Below are 15188 nucleotides of genomic sequence, written 5' to 3'. Positions count from 1 at the left end.
AGGTGATCCTAATAAGATACATGGTTACCAGCTCCACCAGAACACCTCCACCCACATTCCCAGGCCCTACTGCCTCGTGAGTCACAACACGTCTGTGATCTGTCCTACAAACTGGGCTCAGCTTATGTATTTTGTCTCTGAGCTGCACCACATCAGGTTAGGTGAACAGTGTTGAACGTGTATCATCAATAACACCTGGGTGGCAGCTGCTACTAGAGATAACAGAAAAGATTAATTCAACTCACTGTTAATATTAAAAACCTAACAATATTAATGCTTCGAAAAAATTTGTTTTTCGTTTGTTGTTTCTGTTTGAGAAACCAGACAGATTTGATCATTTAAAATGGTTTTATCCTTTTTCATTTAAGATTTTTATGAATACCATCCAAACTTTGTGAAATAACACAAAGTATAAAGTGTTAACAGCACACAGTAATCATCTTAACATCCATTTTTGTTAAGAATATCTAATTATAAGTCAGAGTTGAGGCTCATTCTTACAGATTCAGGTTCAAAACCCTGCAGGCCTTTGCTGCCATCTGGTGGCAGACTGAGGAACTTTCTCATTGAGTTTGAACACTTCACGTCCACAATCATGTTTTCTTAGTGCGCAGGTACTTTGTGTGTTTGCTACGAGATTTTATTGACTTAACTCCAAAATCATGCATATGATGACTTCTTCACTGATTTTAGTGTCAAATCTAGATTAAATGTCTAATGTGTTCAGCAACGGTCCAAACTTGCTGTTTCTTCAGTGAGAAGCAAAGTCTAAACTAAAACAACGATTTACTGAAGTGACACATCACCCAAATGTACATTTGGCAGTGACGGAGGGTAAATAAAGCTGCACTTAATGCATAGGTACTTTACTTGTGTAATTATATACTTTGCTACTTTGTACTTCTACTTGACTTAGGAGACAATACTGTGCTTTACTGTGTACTGTCAGTCGTTATCTACTCACTCCCATGCTGAAGGAAAGTCAGGTGAAGTTTCTTCAGTGAAACAGCGCTGCAGCTTTCTGATAAACAACTGAAGCAGCTGGCGACTTGTTTTAAAACTTAAAAAACAACTGAAACATAAAACATAAAATGGCTCCGGAAATCTCGACAGCGCAAACTGGTTTGAAAAGACGTTATTTATACGTTTTTAAGTCGACACCTTCGCTTTAGCCGCTGAGCTAACAGCGTTGGCGCAGGCGCACAAGCTCGACCGAACATGCGCCGCTTGGCAGATCAACGAAACCTCGCGATGTCTGCGTACCTCAGTGTTTACGTGCTAACAGCAAAGTTGCGTTCCGTCTTATTAAGAGCGCATCTGTGCTCGTGTTTTAACGTGCGAAAAAGGTAAATAAAAGTCCAAATTCAGCCCTACGTTAGTCTAGTAATTTAACGGTAACAAAACGATTTTAGTTAAAAATGTTTAAAAATTGTATTTTGTTCATATTCGTGTTTTGCTAGCTAAGTAACGTTGTAACCGAACTTGTTTAGCCCCGCCCAAACCCAAGTCCAAACCAATGAAACTGACTCCCATCCCCACCCAAATTGTTAAACCAATGAAATCAAGGCGGGTGGGTGGGATTAAACAGTGAACCACGCCCACACAGCTGTTATCAAAAGACTTACAGTAGGAACCTCGACCTGCATGAGCACCAGCTTCATGAACCCGGTGTTATGAACCCATGAGCTCAGAGCAGAGAGTCACAGACAGGAAGTCATTACGTTTTGACAGACGGACTGACAGCTTGTTGGTTTGGTCTTTTTGTAGGATTTGTTCTTCATGTGAGCACAGCTAAACTTTCTGTAAAGGAAAACACACACACACACACAGAACCCAGCAAAAGAAAGCAATCCAGCATCTGGGCTTTATCACAAAACAGGTTTAATTTAATATCTCTTTATTTTTTAAAATAATTAAACATTTGTATTTCTCCAACCCTTTTTTATCTTTTTTTTTCAGTTTTTAAATCATATTATATCTGGGCCGTTCTAAAGCACACATTAATTCTGTGAGGGAGGAGGGGGGAGGTTCACTCTCACACTCCCATCAGAGCCAAGTGGTCTGCTCCAGGCCTTCCCTCTCTACCCCCTCCCCCCTTCCCCCCTCTGACCCCTGACTCCCTGCCCTCCCCTCCCCTCCCTCCCTCCCCAACTAAAAAAAATATATCCAATGGTCAAAAGAAACTTCATCAAAATATCCAAAATGAGATAAAAACCAAGAGGGAGGAGTGAAAGACAGAAAAGAAAAAGCAGACTGAAACGGGGGGGAACACTATCATAAATACCAGGAAGTCTTGTTCCATAATACCTCTTTATATACTGGATACTCCTCTCCACAGAGTCCTAAGCAAAAAAACATAGGCTAAATTACTACAAGATACAAGATTATCAGTGTACTGCATTCAATAACAATGTACAGGGTTGTCTTTTTTTGTCACTGTTGTTGTTGTAATACTGTGAAGTCAACGCGGCGCCCCCTGGTGGCCTGGGGGAGGGGGAGCGGGGTGAGGCGAGGCGAGGAGGGGCGCTCGTCTTTTCACAACAGGGAGGAAGATATTTGGCGCTCCTCTGACGACCTTTTTTTGTTTGTTTTTATCTGTGAAGTCCCCGTTATGGCTGCAGGGTACCAGTGCCAGACTGATACGAGGGATACCTGGTGTGACAGGTAAGGAGGCAGGGAGGAGCGAAAGGAGAAGAAAAACCAAACAAAAGACAGAAGATGACAGGAGGGAGAATAATAATCAAGTGATGAAAAGCCGCCGTTTTTAGAGGAGGAGATGGACTGAGTGCGTTTACGTGCGGAGCGTTTGGGATCGACACACTTAAAACATCATATTAAAAGGCAGAGCGAGTAGGACGCTGTTCTACGACACCACAGGTTCACCTCAGGACCCTGACAGCCAAATCGCAGCCCAGTGAACCTACAAGGCGTCTGATAATATCAGCGCAGCATCATGAAATAAGATATCAGCATTGTTAGATATGAAGGTGGCATCAGTGATGGGCCAGAACGAGTTGGGAAATATCATCCGATATGCTTCTATCTCACCGCCCAACGGCCAACGACCAGAAACACAAAACTAAACCACAGGAGGGCGGAGAGGTGGTGGGGAGGGGTTACTTTTCTGTTTTCTTTTCTCTTAAACTTATGCTCATTCTGCCTTTAAATTGATTATGTGCGCGTTCAGGATACTTACTTTATTCCCCTAGTTTGCTGCGTCAGTTACTTAAAAGGCTGCAAGACGTTTAATGGCTGATACTGACTGATATTTCAGGTTATTACCATGATTTTTTGATTTCAGTTTTTGTGTGTGTGTGTCGCTGCTGATGGCGTCAACGTAAAGAGAAAACTCTCATATGCATGTTGTGGTTTACTTTTGTTATTTCAGAGCCCCACAGCAGAGCAGAAGCCGAGGCAGAGGCACTCTGGCAGAGTCCACCATTCCCACCCGGGGTTCTTTACATTTACACGAAACAATGAGTTTTACAGTTGGTAATTTTATGTCAGCTCTATCTTATATGTGATGCATTAAAACCGCTCAGCAGCCACGGGAAACAGAGTTTCTAGTAGTAAAACCAACACTTCTGTTGCCTTTTCATGCAAAGATTAAGTTACAGTTTCGGTACTTTTCCAGATATAAATCCTGGGGGAATTAGTGATGTACACTGAGGGTGAAAAGGGTAAAGACATAAACATAATGAGCACAAAAATTCACAACTAAAGTAAACAATAACTCATTGTTGAACACGCATGTAAACGCACTCAAAGAGGAGACGTTTGTGTGTACTGAGAAAGTCTGTTGTGGTTTTTAGATGCGTTTTTTTTCCTGTTCAAACCAGGAAACAGAACCTGTAGCCACGTGGGCGGGGTCAGAGAGGGGAGGGGGCGGGGTTATCAGTCTGGACGTCCCACACGGGGGGGAGGGCAGAAATGACAGATGCACCATTCGAGAGGAGGGAACAGAGATGGAAGCAAAACGAGAGGAAAAGCAAAGAGGAGAACCCGGAAAATAAAAATTACATACAGGACTGCACTGAAGAAGAGTGGGTTGAAGAGTTAAAATCAATCTATCTTCTCTTTTTTTTCTTTTCAAAGAGTTCGCTTCATGTCCTACAGTCCAAAAGTTTTTTTGTTTGAATTCCCCTCCCACACAAGTCATTTTCTCATTTTCTATTTTTTTCGTCCTTTTTTTATTATTATTGTTTTGTTTATCCGTTTGCAATAATATCAGTTTAAGGGAAAAAAAGAAAAAAATAATTATTTACAGTGCTGTTGAAATAATGAAAACAGACGTGATGAATCTACTGTAAAGTAAGTCGCACAAACACAGGAGAAAAAAAAACATAAGAAAAAAAAAAAACGATTAAGAAACCAGCGGCTGCTCCGTGTCGATCCAGAGACGATGACCCGTGTCGGGGATGTCAGAGCTCTGGGCAGACATGGCTGATGTGGAGGAGGGGAGGGAGGGGGAGCCGGGGTAAGGATGGAGGGGAGGAGGGGAGTCACAGGGGGAGAGGAGGGGGGGAGGGGCTGAAGGGGAGCGCGGCGCTGTCTTCGTTAAGTCGGGATGATCCCGTCGCTCCTAAGGCCCCGCTTCAGCTCCAAGTCCTCCAGCTTCTTCCAGAGCTCCTCCCGCTCTTTCTCCTTCTTCTTCTCACTGGAGCAAAAGAAACAAGACGGAGGACGAGTTTTAATTGTGTATTTGTTCAGCGATTCGAGACACGTGGTGCGGCAGAGCTTTGAGCTAACAAAGCTTCAACATGTGTCTGACTGGCTATGAAAAATGACAGTAACACTGCTGTCGGGTTGAACAGGGATCACAAACTATCTCTCTGTTCCTGAACCTTCAGTCAGTCAGTGGTGGTGGTGATGAAGATGATGTGAATGTGAAGAGCTGCTCACCGCTGGCGGTCTGACTTGTAAGTGGCTGTGAGCTCATCAAATAAGGTACTGTTCATCTCCATGAAGGCCTTCAGTACGTTGTACACCAGCGCCACGATCGCCCTGCGAGGACGGAGGACACACACACACACACTCATCACAACTTCTGTAATGTGGACAAAATCATTCAGATGCTTCTTACTCAATTGACGCTTCAGGTCTACACATGCACAATCACTACATTTATGTATCTATGTGTAATTCATTTCCCTGATTTTTCCAAACTTTCTAGACCTGTTGGAGTTGGCCCTAAGGGTGCAGGAGGCGGAAAATAAAAACTATGAAGTCATAACGGCAGCATGTTGTACGTGGTCGTATGCAGTGAGTGTGTCTCAGCTTCTTTAACAGGATCACAACCTGCTGACATCTGATTTAATAGTAGTGATTTGATTTAGTAATTTTCACTACGTTCCACCTGGAAATGAGCTGCGTTCTGCAGCTGTCCCCAGTAAACACAGTCCTCCTGTGGCAAAGATGGTTTCAAGACAGCGAAAAGGAAACCTGAGAAGAGCTGCTGATAATACTGCTGATCAGCACAAACCCAAAGACACCACAACGTATCACATGACAAGCGTGGGAACAAAAAGTGTCTTTTAGTCAAACATAAATCTGAATATTTCCTGTTAATTACTGAACACTGAACAGAGAAAGCTGGTGCAGGTTTACTGAACGTCACTCACGGGTTCCAGTGCTCTTTGGAGATCCTGTACAGGCTGGCAAACATGATGGGCAGGATGACGCTGGAGTTCTCCTCGATCAGACTCATGATGTACTCGTTGTTCCAGTAATACAGAGCTCGCTCTGCCACCTGGACAGAGGAGACAAACCGAGTGTGATGACAGCATTCATGTGAAGCTTTAAAAGTTAGACGCGTTCCCCTACAAAGGGCTGCACACATTCTGTACCTGCAGGACGGTCACTGACCTGGAAGTGTGGGCTGGAGACACATCTGGAGATCTGTTTGAAGAGCGGCTCCTGGATCTTGACGAACTGCGTTGGTTCGATGACATCCAGGATTTCCTCCAGCTCCCCTAGAAACATCACCTACACGGCAGCACAGGACGAAAGTTTTACTCCACACACAGTTCACACAGACGAACGGTTCAAACAAAAGGAGGACAAGCCGCACCTCTTTTTGACTGCAGGTTTTTGGCCAGAACTTCAGTAAGCCTCTGATGACCTGAGCAGGAAGAAGAGAGAGGAGTTCATCCCGACTGTTGGTGTTTTTCACTCAGTTTTTGCAGCTGAAAACTCCACTGCTTTCATTTAGCCATCATTTCATGACACTCCCTCTTTGACCACAGTGAGGCGCTGTTTGCACTGCCTCTCAGCTACCAGCTGCGGGATATGGAGCAGCGCTGGTTTGTGATTGGCTCGTGTCCCCCAAAACACAGAGCTGAGAGGACTGTTCAGAAAACAAGCGCTCAGTGTGACAGTGAAGTGAGGACACACGGTGTGTGTCATGATCGACTACAGGAAACACACCACAGTTCGTCCCCACTGAAAGCAATCATGGTGTCCACTTACTGGTTCTGTTAATGTTGGGTCTTTCTCTAGGAACTGTACAATGCAATACGCCAACTGCAGAGAGAGAACAGAGCACCTGTTAGCACACACATTAGCCCTTTAGCTTAGCTTACAATTCAGAATTAGAAATGCTTTATTAAAGAGGATCACTTTAACCAAGCTTGTGTAGTTGTGTGCAGGGCTGGAACCACAATCAGACCACTTACTAACACGCTAGATTCACTATCAGTGAGTACATGAGTTCATGTACCAACATGATAAAATTTATTTTATAATCCCGTACACCTGAATGCAACTTCAACAGACACTATTTAGTGCTATTTAGTAACCAATAACCCTGACCTTCACATCAGCACATCCCTTAGTTGTAAGCATGCTGCAGTATGGTGCGCGCGCGCACACACACACACACACACACACGGTTTGTGCAGCTCTCCTTGTGAGGACACTACACTGGCTTCCATTCACTGTGGAAAGCCTGACCCTAACCTGGACCTCATTAGGACCGTCCTGGTCTTTTGTCCCCGTGAGGACTCTTGGTCTTGACCAGGTGGGTGTTTACACCGGAACAAGGAACAAAAATGCATCACACACGACTGAGCAGGTCTAAAGTGTCACACTCCTGTTAATGATCACTGACATCTCAGTATTCATGACTTTCTAACTCCAGTGAGTTCACTTTGTTAAGAAATGTCAAAGCTAAAGAGGCTCAAGGAGAATGTCTGGTCATAAAATACATATACATCAAACAGAGAGTTTCAGTCATTCAGTCCCATGTTGGAGAAACAGGAACACTGTTAGCAGGAAGAAAGTGTACACACAAACACACACATTACCTGTGCATGGAAGAGGGACAGACTCCTGACAGTGTGGAGGGGGATCAACACTTTGACCAGAAACTGTTTATGCTCCGCTTTCAGTGGCAGAGCGAAACCATTGATTATACTGGGAGAGAGAGAGAGAGAGAAACCCCAATAAATTAAACATGAACACATGAAAGAGTTTCTTTGTGACCCTCTGAAAGCAAGTGGAAGATCAATGAGCTGCAGACAAAAAGACGTTCATACGGAGCCTGGAGGGAAATAAAGAGATGAACTGATGGCCGAACCTTCAGGCCTGCAGGGAACAGACGTGATACACAGACAAACTACAGTCCTTCACTGGACTCAAGAGTTTACTGTTCGAGCTTTTTGTGGAACTGGAAAAATACATTTAGCTGATGAGTGTCAAACATTTTGAGAGCGTACAACAAAAAGATTATTTCAGGGAACAAACTGAGATGAGGATGATGCTGTGTTTGCTACCACAACTGGTAACTGGTAAGCAAAGTTCAGAAAAAGGATGTTAAGTAAAGATGGTACAAAAGTACAAAACCAGATGAGAAAACATGAAGCTCAAATATAATTATTTATTCCCTTACCATTTTAATGATGCCATTAATAACATCTAGAGATTATTATAAAGTAAAGAACAGTTTTCACAGCGTTCTTTACATTCAGTCTGGCTCCATGCTATATTAAAGACTCGAGAGCACAGACGCAGTTGTGAGGGGATCATGCAGATGTGTTTCAGACATCTTACATTTATTTTATTACAAATAAGCAAAAACGTATCGCCTTAAACTCTGTCTGCACATCATGCAACCCCTGACACAAAGAAGATGAACTGTCTCTGAAAGTCAGGTCTTATTTTAATGGATTAAAATGGATTAAAAAGACTGTTGAGCTGAGAGGATTAATTTATTCCTTATCTACAAGTGAAACTCTGCGCTGAACCTCTCTGCACTGTCACAATCCTGTTTATGCAGAGCCAAATCCCTCAGTTCTTATCATTTCTCATCAATATTTTTCATTCTGGGGTCTCTCTTGAAAAGATGCTCATCTCCAGAAGACAAGACGACACAGAAACAGGACTGAGCTCAGTGCTGCTGCTCTCAGGTCTGTGAGGTTCTGGCTGACAGCATCAGCTGACAGGGCAGAGAGCCGATGTGTGTCGGAGGCCTCCACATACCTCCCCAGGATCTCCAGCAACTCAGCCACCCCGTTGAAGTGCTCCGTCTCATAAACAAAACTGCAGAGCCGACAGAGTGGGAGGCAAAGAAAAGAGGAGACAAAAGACAGAAGACACAAGTGAGACGGAGGGAAAGAACTGTTAAACACCTAAAAGAAGTGAACAAAAGTGAATTTAAAGGAACATACTGACTGAAAACTAGAAGTGGTTGACAGAACAACGAAAATATTCATGGAGCAGCTGTTATCGCTGGAGCAGATTTATCGACCTCATGTTTTTTGAGAACATGGCTTTGAATTCTGTCAATAATTTGTTGTACCAGCTGTGACACTTCATGTTTTGCTGCTCAACAAGTGGCTTCACCAGACATGCAGCACTTCGTTCCTGAATCAGAGCTGTGGAGCCGACTGAGGAGACTCAGTGTTTGAGAACAATTCGCCTTCAAACCACTAAATGACTTCCGTCACTGAATAACGTTAGCTTAGCATGATTAAAAGCCCTAAAACCACTGAGTAGAACAGGTCTTCACCGTTCCATCCAAAACCTAGGACCTGATAACCAACCAAGACTCCGTACAAGCTCAGACTAACAATCTATATGGTCCATCACGCCAGAAGAAGAATCACAGCCTCATGACTGTTGAGGTATCTGCCTCCAGTGTGCACCAGTCGAACTGCAGTTTCTTCATCACCTGGTGCAGCAACAACCACCTGAAGCTCAGTATCATCCAAACCAGTGAGCTTGTGGTGGACCACAAAGCTTCAGGCGGTCGTTGCTGCAGAGAAGCTACAGACTGTAAAACATGGAGGCTTCACACACGCGTCCAACCGGACAGCAAAGATCTACACAACCAGCACAGCTTCAAGATTAGAGGCAGCAGTTCAGTATGTGAGCACATGTGAGATCTGGTCCCAATGTGGCCTTAACTTTCCTAGAAATGGTCCATTATGTCACTTTGCAGGCAGCCTGGAAGATTTTTTTCAGGTATTTGAACGTGTACTCACCGTAGAAAAATATTATTGATCTGTTTTCGTATAAAAGCCCTCAGCCCCAGGAATTTGCCGTAGATTCTATGCAAGACTGTCTTCAGGTAGTCTCTCTCCCGAGGATCCTCGCTGTCAAACAACTCCAAGAGCTGGACGGAAGGAAGAAAGACAGACAGAAAAATCAGAATCAGAAAAAAGATGATGAAAGACACTGAAGGAGGGAAAAATAAAAGCTGAGCAACTCACCTGTAGGACAAACTTCTGGTCTATGTACTTTTTGGCAATGCTGGGCTGGAATTCCTGACTCTCCAAGAACCGGATGAAGAACTCGTATACCAACTGCAGAGAGGAGGAGAAGAAAGAGAGAAGGATGGATGAGGGAGGATGAGACAGAGAGGATTGATGTTATAAAGATAAGAAAGTTCTCAAAGTTTTTGATCAGCTGAGTGCTGTGCAGGAAGATTGCTCGCAGTGTTCACCTTAAAATTTGAAAACTGATTGATTCAGACGAATCTGACTAGGGACACAAGCTGGAGTCAAACTTCCTGTTGTACAACAACAAGCTGATTCAACATTTGAAGACAGAAAAATTGACTTGTTCCTTTTAAAAATGAGAGTCCTAAACTAACCCTGTGAACACCGGGGCTGGACGGGATTAAAGGGAAGGGTGGGTCAAAGATCACAAGAGGTACAGGTGATGGGTGGGGGCAGAAAAAAAATGTCTGGTTTGGCCAGGATGTAGGAAAATAAAGGGGTTTGACTGGAGGGAAACTATTTATGGCAAAATGAGACAAAACAAAAAGAAAAGAGGCTTTACCAGGAAGCTTCTCCTTGAGATTTGCATCTCATTTCTAAAGGAGTCCTGGGCAGCAGGCACACAGAGAAGGAGGAGGGGCAGGTGAGAGAGCAGAGAGCCTGGCTCTAGACCCAAAACTGGACCCCCAACAAAACCCACCAGGAGCCAGATACAAGGGCACCAGTGAAAATCTATAAAACTCTCACGCTTAGCTTAGCATAAAGCCTAAAGGCAAAGGGAAACAGCTAGCCTGCCTCAGTGCCAAACATAAACGTAAACCACAAACTGTTTCACACAGAGGCTTAATTAGAATCCTAAAACCGAGACCTGAATGTCCAGTCCCTCAAGTCGCAGTCTTTCTTGCCTTTTGTCGATTTATATTTATTCACTTAAGTGAAGAGATGAGTTAATAAAACCAGAAAGCTTCACCATTTTGACCATTGTTTGTGAAGAAACGTGAACACACATAAGCGCATACACACACACACACACACCTGTAAGTGAGGCCAGGAGGCCTCAAGCGTGGGCTCATCTTCCTCTGGGTCAAACTCATTACTGTCGCTGGGCGGAAGGGTCCGGAATATGTTGTGAGACACCTGGAACAAACACAACGAGGACACTTTAAACACTTGACTGTGGAAAGAGTTGTGACTTTTGAAATCTGTGCTGTCCAGCGGACAGTAAAGCTGCTGTACAGACGTTAGCCATATCCAGCCAGCAACATGCACACAGACTCCAGTTCATCCTGTTACTTTTCTCCAGATTCAGTCCTGTTTCCTCTCATATGTTAAGTCAGTGCGTCTGGTCTGAAGGCATCAGGGATGCACGATATAGATTTTGTTTAGCCAATACAATAACCAAAAATATAACCGATAATTTCTGTATTTTAAAAAATAAGTTCACACCCTGCAATTTATGCACATCTAAGGATCAGAAAGGCTAAGATGTAGTGAGCACAGATGGATGATTTAAAGCAGAATTGGGCAACCTTTTTGACAAAACTCATCATCAAATTAATACTGATTGCACAGTATAATGGCCATAGAAAAAAATAACATTACATCATCTATGTTTATAATGGCTGCCTATAAACCATGCTTACATTATGTGAAGTTAATGGTTTTATTGCATTGATGCCAATGTGGACAATAAAGTTTATTGTTGCCTCTATTATGATTTGAGGGATCACTTCAACAAAAAAGCTTGTGTACACATGGAAATATTTTTATTTTTTCAGTCCCCATCGTTACTGAAAACCCAGCATCATTTGGGCTCACCATTTTGACGACCTCAGGGTAGGCCTGCTCTGTCAGGTAGCCCCGGCTCACGGTCACATAGTCCACCAGCTCGTTGAGCGTGGAGCGCTTGTACTCCTTCATCTTGAGGTCAGACAGCGTGTCCATAAAGTCGAAGACGGTACAGCACTGCTGCAGCTTCTTCAGGAACAGCTCCGGCTGCTCCGGCGCCGGCACGTCTGCAGGCACAAACCAAACATACACAAGATGAAGGCAAAAGTCAGAAACGGGCTCAGACTCCCAGAGGTCAGAGAGCCGCAACACCAAACAACACAAAATCAGGGAGACATGAAGCTTCCCGCTGAGACAGTCGTCTGAAAGTATCCATGTGGGATGCTGCTGGTGTCATTCCAGCTGAGCAGTGATGCAAATTGATTGGATTATAGCTTAAATGTCTCCAGTTTGGTTGTGTTTCATTCTAGCTTTACAAGAACCTAAGAACTACACGTCTTTGGGTTGTTGGAGGAAACCCACGCAGGCACAGAGACAACATACGAGGGACTGAAAAATAATAATCAATTCCCCCAAAAACAGACGAAGGAACAATGAACTCTCTATTTACGAAGACACGCAGTAAAGCTGAGCAGAGGAACAAATGTGTGGAAGAGGGAGGAAAAAATAACGACTCCTTCTTGTGTTCATGAGCTGATAATTTAAATCTTGTTTTTGAAGATGCTTTCCAACCAGTCAGTATTTTCTCTGTATGAAGCAGTAATTTGACTGTCAACAGATTTTCTATTCCGTTCCCGATGATACAGATAGCCACATTAGCTAGAAAAAGATTTTTTGGACTACTTTTAAGTTAAGCAGCAGCACAAGTTTTTAAATTCTCCTCAGGTGTTGAAGTATGGATTACAACAAAAATGAAAACAAAGGCTGCCAAAAGCTCACGGCACAGGTGAAAAAGTTAGTTTCCTGCTCCGCAGTTTTTTACTCTTCTTGTTTTCTGCAGACGCTCTCAAGTCTGCACAGAGAGGAGGAGTGTGACAGCCTCATTATCCAGCAGTGAGTGTTTCTGACAGGACCTGAGCTGTCACAAACCATCTGGAAGCACAGGAAGAACAAGACGTCAGGCGTCTTCACTGTGGTCTCACCGTGACAGACATGGCGGAGGGTCGCACAGAGTTCACACCTGCCTGAGGACGCACAGTGCAGGACTGGGCCTTCATTATGTAAGAGATAAGCTGCTGTGTTCCAGAGAGTGAGTGTGTGTGTGTGTGTGTGTGTGTGTGTGTGTGTGTGTGTGTGTGTGTGTGCATGCTCCAAAATTACACTTCAAAGTGCTCATTTGTCATTTTGAATTCTGCTACACTTCATGTTGAGAAACAAACCGTGTAGAACTGACTTTAAAACTTTCAACGAATAGTCATTGTTAGAGTCATTGGTTGATTAAGAAGCTCGTAAACTTTGGGCTCTCAGAAGTTGCAGTTTTGAACAATTTCTGATTCACTGGTTGAGAAATTAGCCGGTACTGATAACGACAACAGATGTTAGCCGCAGCCCTGCAGCTGTTTTTCATTATGGTTTAGTATCGTTAGTTTGGCTTGATGGTTGTGTTTTATATTGATAAAAGATTAGTGCATAAACTCCCTGCTCTTCATACACACAGGCAAGTTAAAACATGGAGTGTATATAAAGATGGTCCACATGTAAGCTTCTCAAAAGTGAAGGCAAAATATCTGGTCGCCCCCTGGTGGCCGGCTGCGGCACAGCTCATAAACCCCTCCCCCTTCATGTCAGTAACTCAAGGCGCGTATAAACTGTATACATTTTGGTGTTAATCAGTTATTTGATGCTATAAAAAAAGGGCTGAAACATCGTGAGTGACAGCTGAGAGCCGTTCCTACTGCAGTTCTTGAACATCTGAAGGAAGCGGAGACGAGTCCGCCATCTTTTTATTGTATGAATTTAACCAAACATCTTTGAATAATCCCTCCTCATTCTGTATCCTGAGTGTCTACAGGTATCAAAAGAGTTGAATTTATTAACTTTGCTCTCGGCCTAAAGATGTAGCAGGAAGAACTCGAGGCAGAAGGTGAAGCCAGCGCTCATAAAGTCTCTTCTCATTCATTAATGTGTAGCAGGTTAGATGTAAGAGTTCCTGACTTATCAAATTCAAATATGATCTTTACGAAGCCAGAAAAACAGGCCATTTCTGACTTTAAACTAAATTTTAACTCAACAAAAAGTTAATGTTGTCAAATAAAGAAACACAATTCTTAAAAACAGGCAAAAACACGATGATTAAAAAAAAAAATTCTTTCTGTTAAATACGTCAAATTTTAAATAAATAGTTGGAGCTTGTCTCATTCTTTCTAGATCAAATTCTGAAATCCTCTCTTTCAGAAGCTTCCTGTTCTGGGAAACATCCCTCTGCAGAGCTCATCAAGCGCATATAAAGTGATTATTCTGAACATGTTTTGATCCAAATGCCACAAGTTACTCACGACCTACTGGCCTCCTGTTTCAGCTCAGCCCATTGAGGCCGAGTCCAACCGGGCCACTCACAAACAAACTACAGCTCTGATTGACTGGCAGGAGTCCTGAACTCTGCAGGCTTTAGTTCCTGCTTCACAAACTCAACGCCACAATACCCCGTCATTTATCAAATGCATTCAACTTTTCTCATAACGACATCCTCTTTTCAAACAGAGATCTTAAATCATATTCAACCAGGATGGAAGAGCTACAATCTGCGTTTGGTAGTACCTCACTGTTACCCTGCCAACAAGATGAAACTAGTCCCACTTTGCCCTGCATGTGATCCTCAGTGCTCCAAATACATAAAAAGAGTGCTGACCAGAATATTAAGGGGGCTGCACAGTCTATGCGTCCTTGAGCAAGATAGTCAGAGTCTTTCCTGCGCTGTCTTTTGAAGGTGCCCTGGATCAAAGCATCACAAACTCTAAAGCTGCTGTAATCAATCATTTTATATTAACAATGGATCAATTGAGTACATGTAATGTGGAAGTAATGTCACTGTTTTGGTTCCAGAGCACGAACACAGCTCAACTATCTGCATGTAAATATGCAACTGCTAAGAAACTGCTGAAACACTGTTGTGTTTACAGGCCTGTCCCCACGGTCCACAAGCAGACGAACACATCAGTTATGGCCTCAACGTTCTTCCAATGAAATGCAGATCAAAATGACGTCCGCATTACGCAGTGATTGGCTGGGATTTTGTTTTCAGTCTTCACACAACAGCTTTGGTGAAGTTTTGTTGGGTGCGAACAAGTGAAACACCAGAACTGCTTTCAGGAAGAGCTGGAAAGTGCATCTTGTTCATCTTGTCCATCTGAATAAAAGAAGACGTTTTGTTCCACCGTCGTCTGAGGCCGCTGGGAGCAGTTAGAAACACTTCTGTCTTTAGTCATGGATGTACAACACTAAAACAAATAAGAACGAATTAGAAAAGTAATTAAGGACTTTCTCCCACAAAGTTTAATATTCATTATCTCTACACTGACAGTGATCAAATTCAAATGCCAAAAATAAGAAGAGGAAGGAAGCACACCGGGTAAAGAAAGGATTTAAAAAAAGCAAACCAAAAACAACTCAAAAAGCAGGTTTTACAAAATGCTCTATGCTCAGACCACATTACACTGCACAGGCACGTCTATGTGTGTGTGC

General features: G+C 43.2%; 2 protein-coding genes across 10 annotated transcripts in view; both read right to left on the bottom strand.

The window, feature by feature from the left end:
- kcnh5b (potassium voltage-gated channel, subfamily H (eag-related), member 5b) overlaps nt 1-1410 on the bottom strand; it is a 108066-nt gene extending 106656 nt beyond the window's left edge. For 2 of the 4 annotated variants that reach the window (XM_046413744.1, XM_046413742.1), the window contains exon 1: nt 965-1410. The gene's annotated coding sequence lies outside the window, so the exon portion shown is untranslated. The remainder of the gene's footprint in view (nt 1-964) is intronic. The other 2 variants (XM_046413740.1, XM_046413739.1) reach the window with 1 other exon arrangement.
- Nucleotides 1411-1859: 449 nt separating this feature from the next.
- Nucleotides 1860-15188, bottom strand: part of ppp2r5eb (protein phosphatase 2, regulatory subunit B', epsilon) — a 37289-nt gene continuing 23960 nt past the window's right edge. For all 6 annotated transcript variants that reach the window (XM_046413757.1, XM_046413758.1, XM_046413759.1 and 3 more), the window contains exons 3-14: nt 11538-11734; nt 10755-10856; nt 9711-9803; nt 9483-9613; nt 8479-8538; nt 7305-7413; nt 6469-6522; nt 6071-6121; nt 5866-5985; nt 5622-5749; nt 4903-5004; nt 1860-4657 (exon numbers count right to left, since the gene is read on the bottom strand). In XM_046413757.1, coding sequence (XP_046269713.1) covers nt 4558-4657; nt 4903-5004; nt 5622-5749; nt 5866-5985; nt 6071-6121; nt 6469-6522; nt 7305-7413; nt 8479-8538; nt 9483-9613; nt 9711-9803; nt 10755-10856; nt 11538-11734 — 1247 coding nt within the window. In that variant the 3' untranslated portion in view covers nt 1860-4557. The remainder of the gene's footprint in view (nt 4658-4902; nt 5005-5621; nt 5750-5865; nt 5986-6070; nt 6122-6468; nt 6523-7304; nt 7414-8478; nt 8539-9482; nt 9614-9710; nt 9804-10754; nt 10857-11537; nt 11735-15188) is intronic.

Source organism: Scatophagus argus, chromosome 15 (genome assembly GCF_020382885.2).
Source record: "Scatophagus argus isolate fScaArg1 chromosome 15, fScaArg1.pri, whole genome shotgun sequence".
Taxonomy (NCBI): Eukaryota; Metazoa; Chordata; class Actinopteri; family Scatophagidae; genus Scatophagus; species Scatophagus argus.
This window is presented reverse-complemented; position numbering and strand designations above follow the sequence as displayed.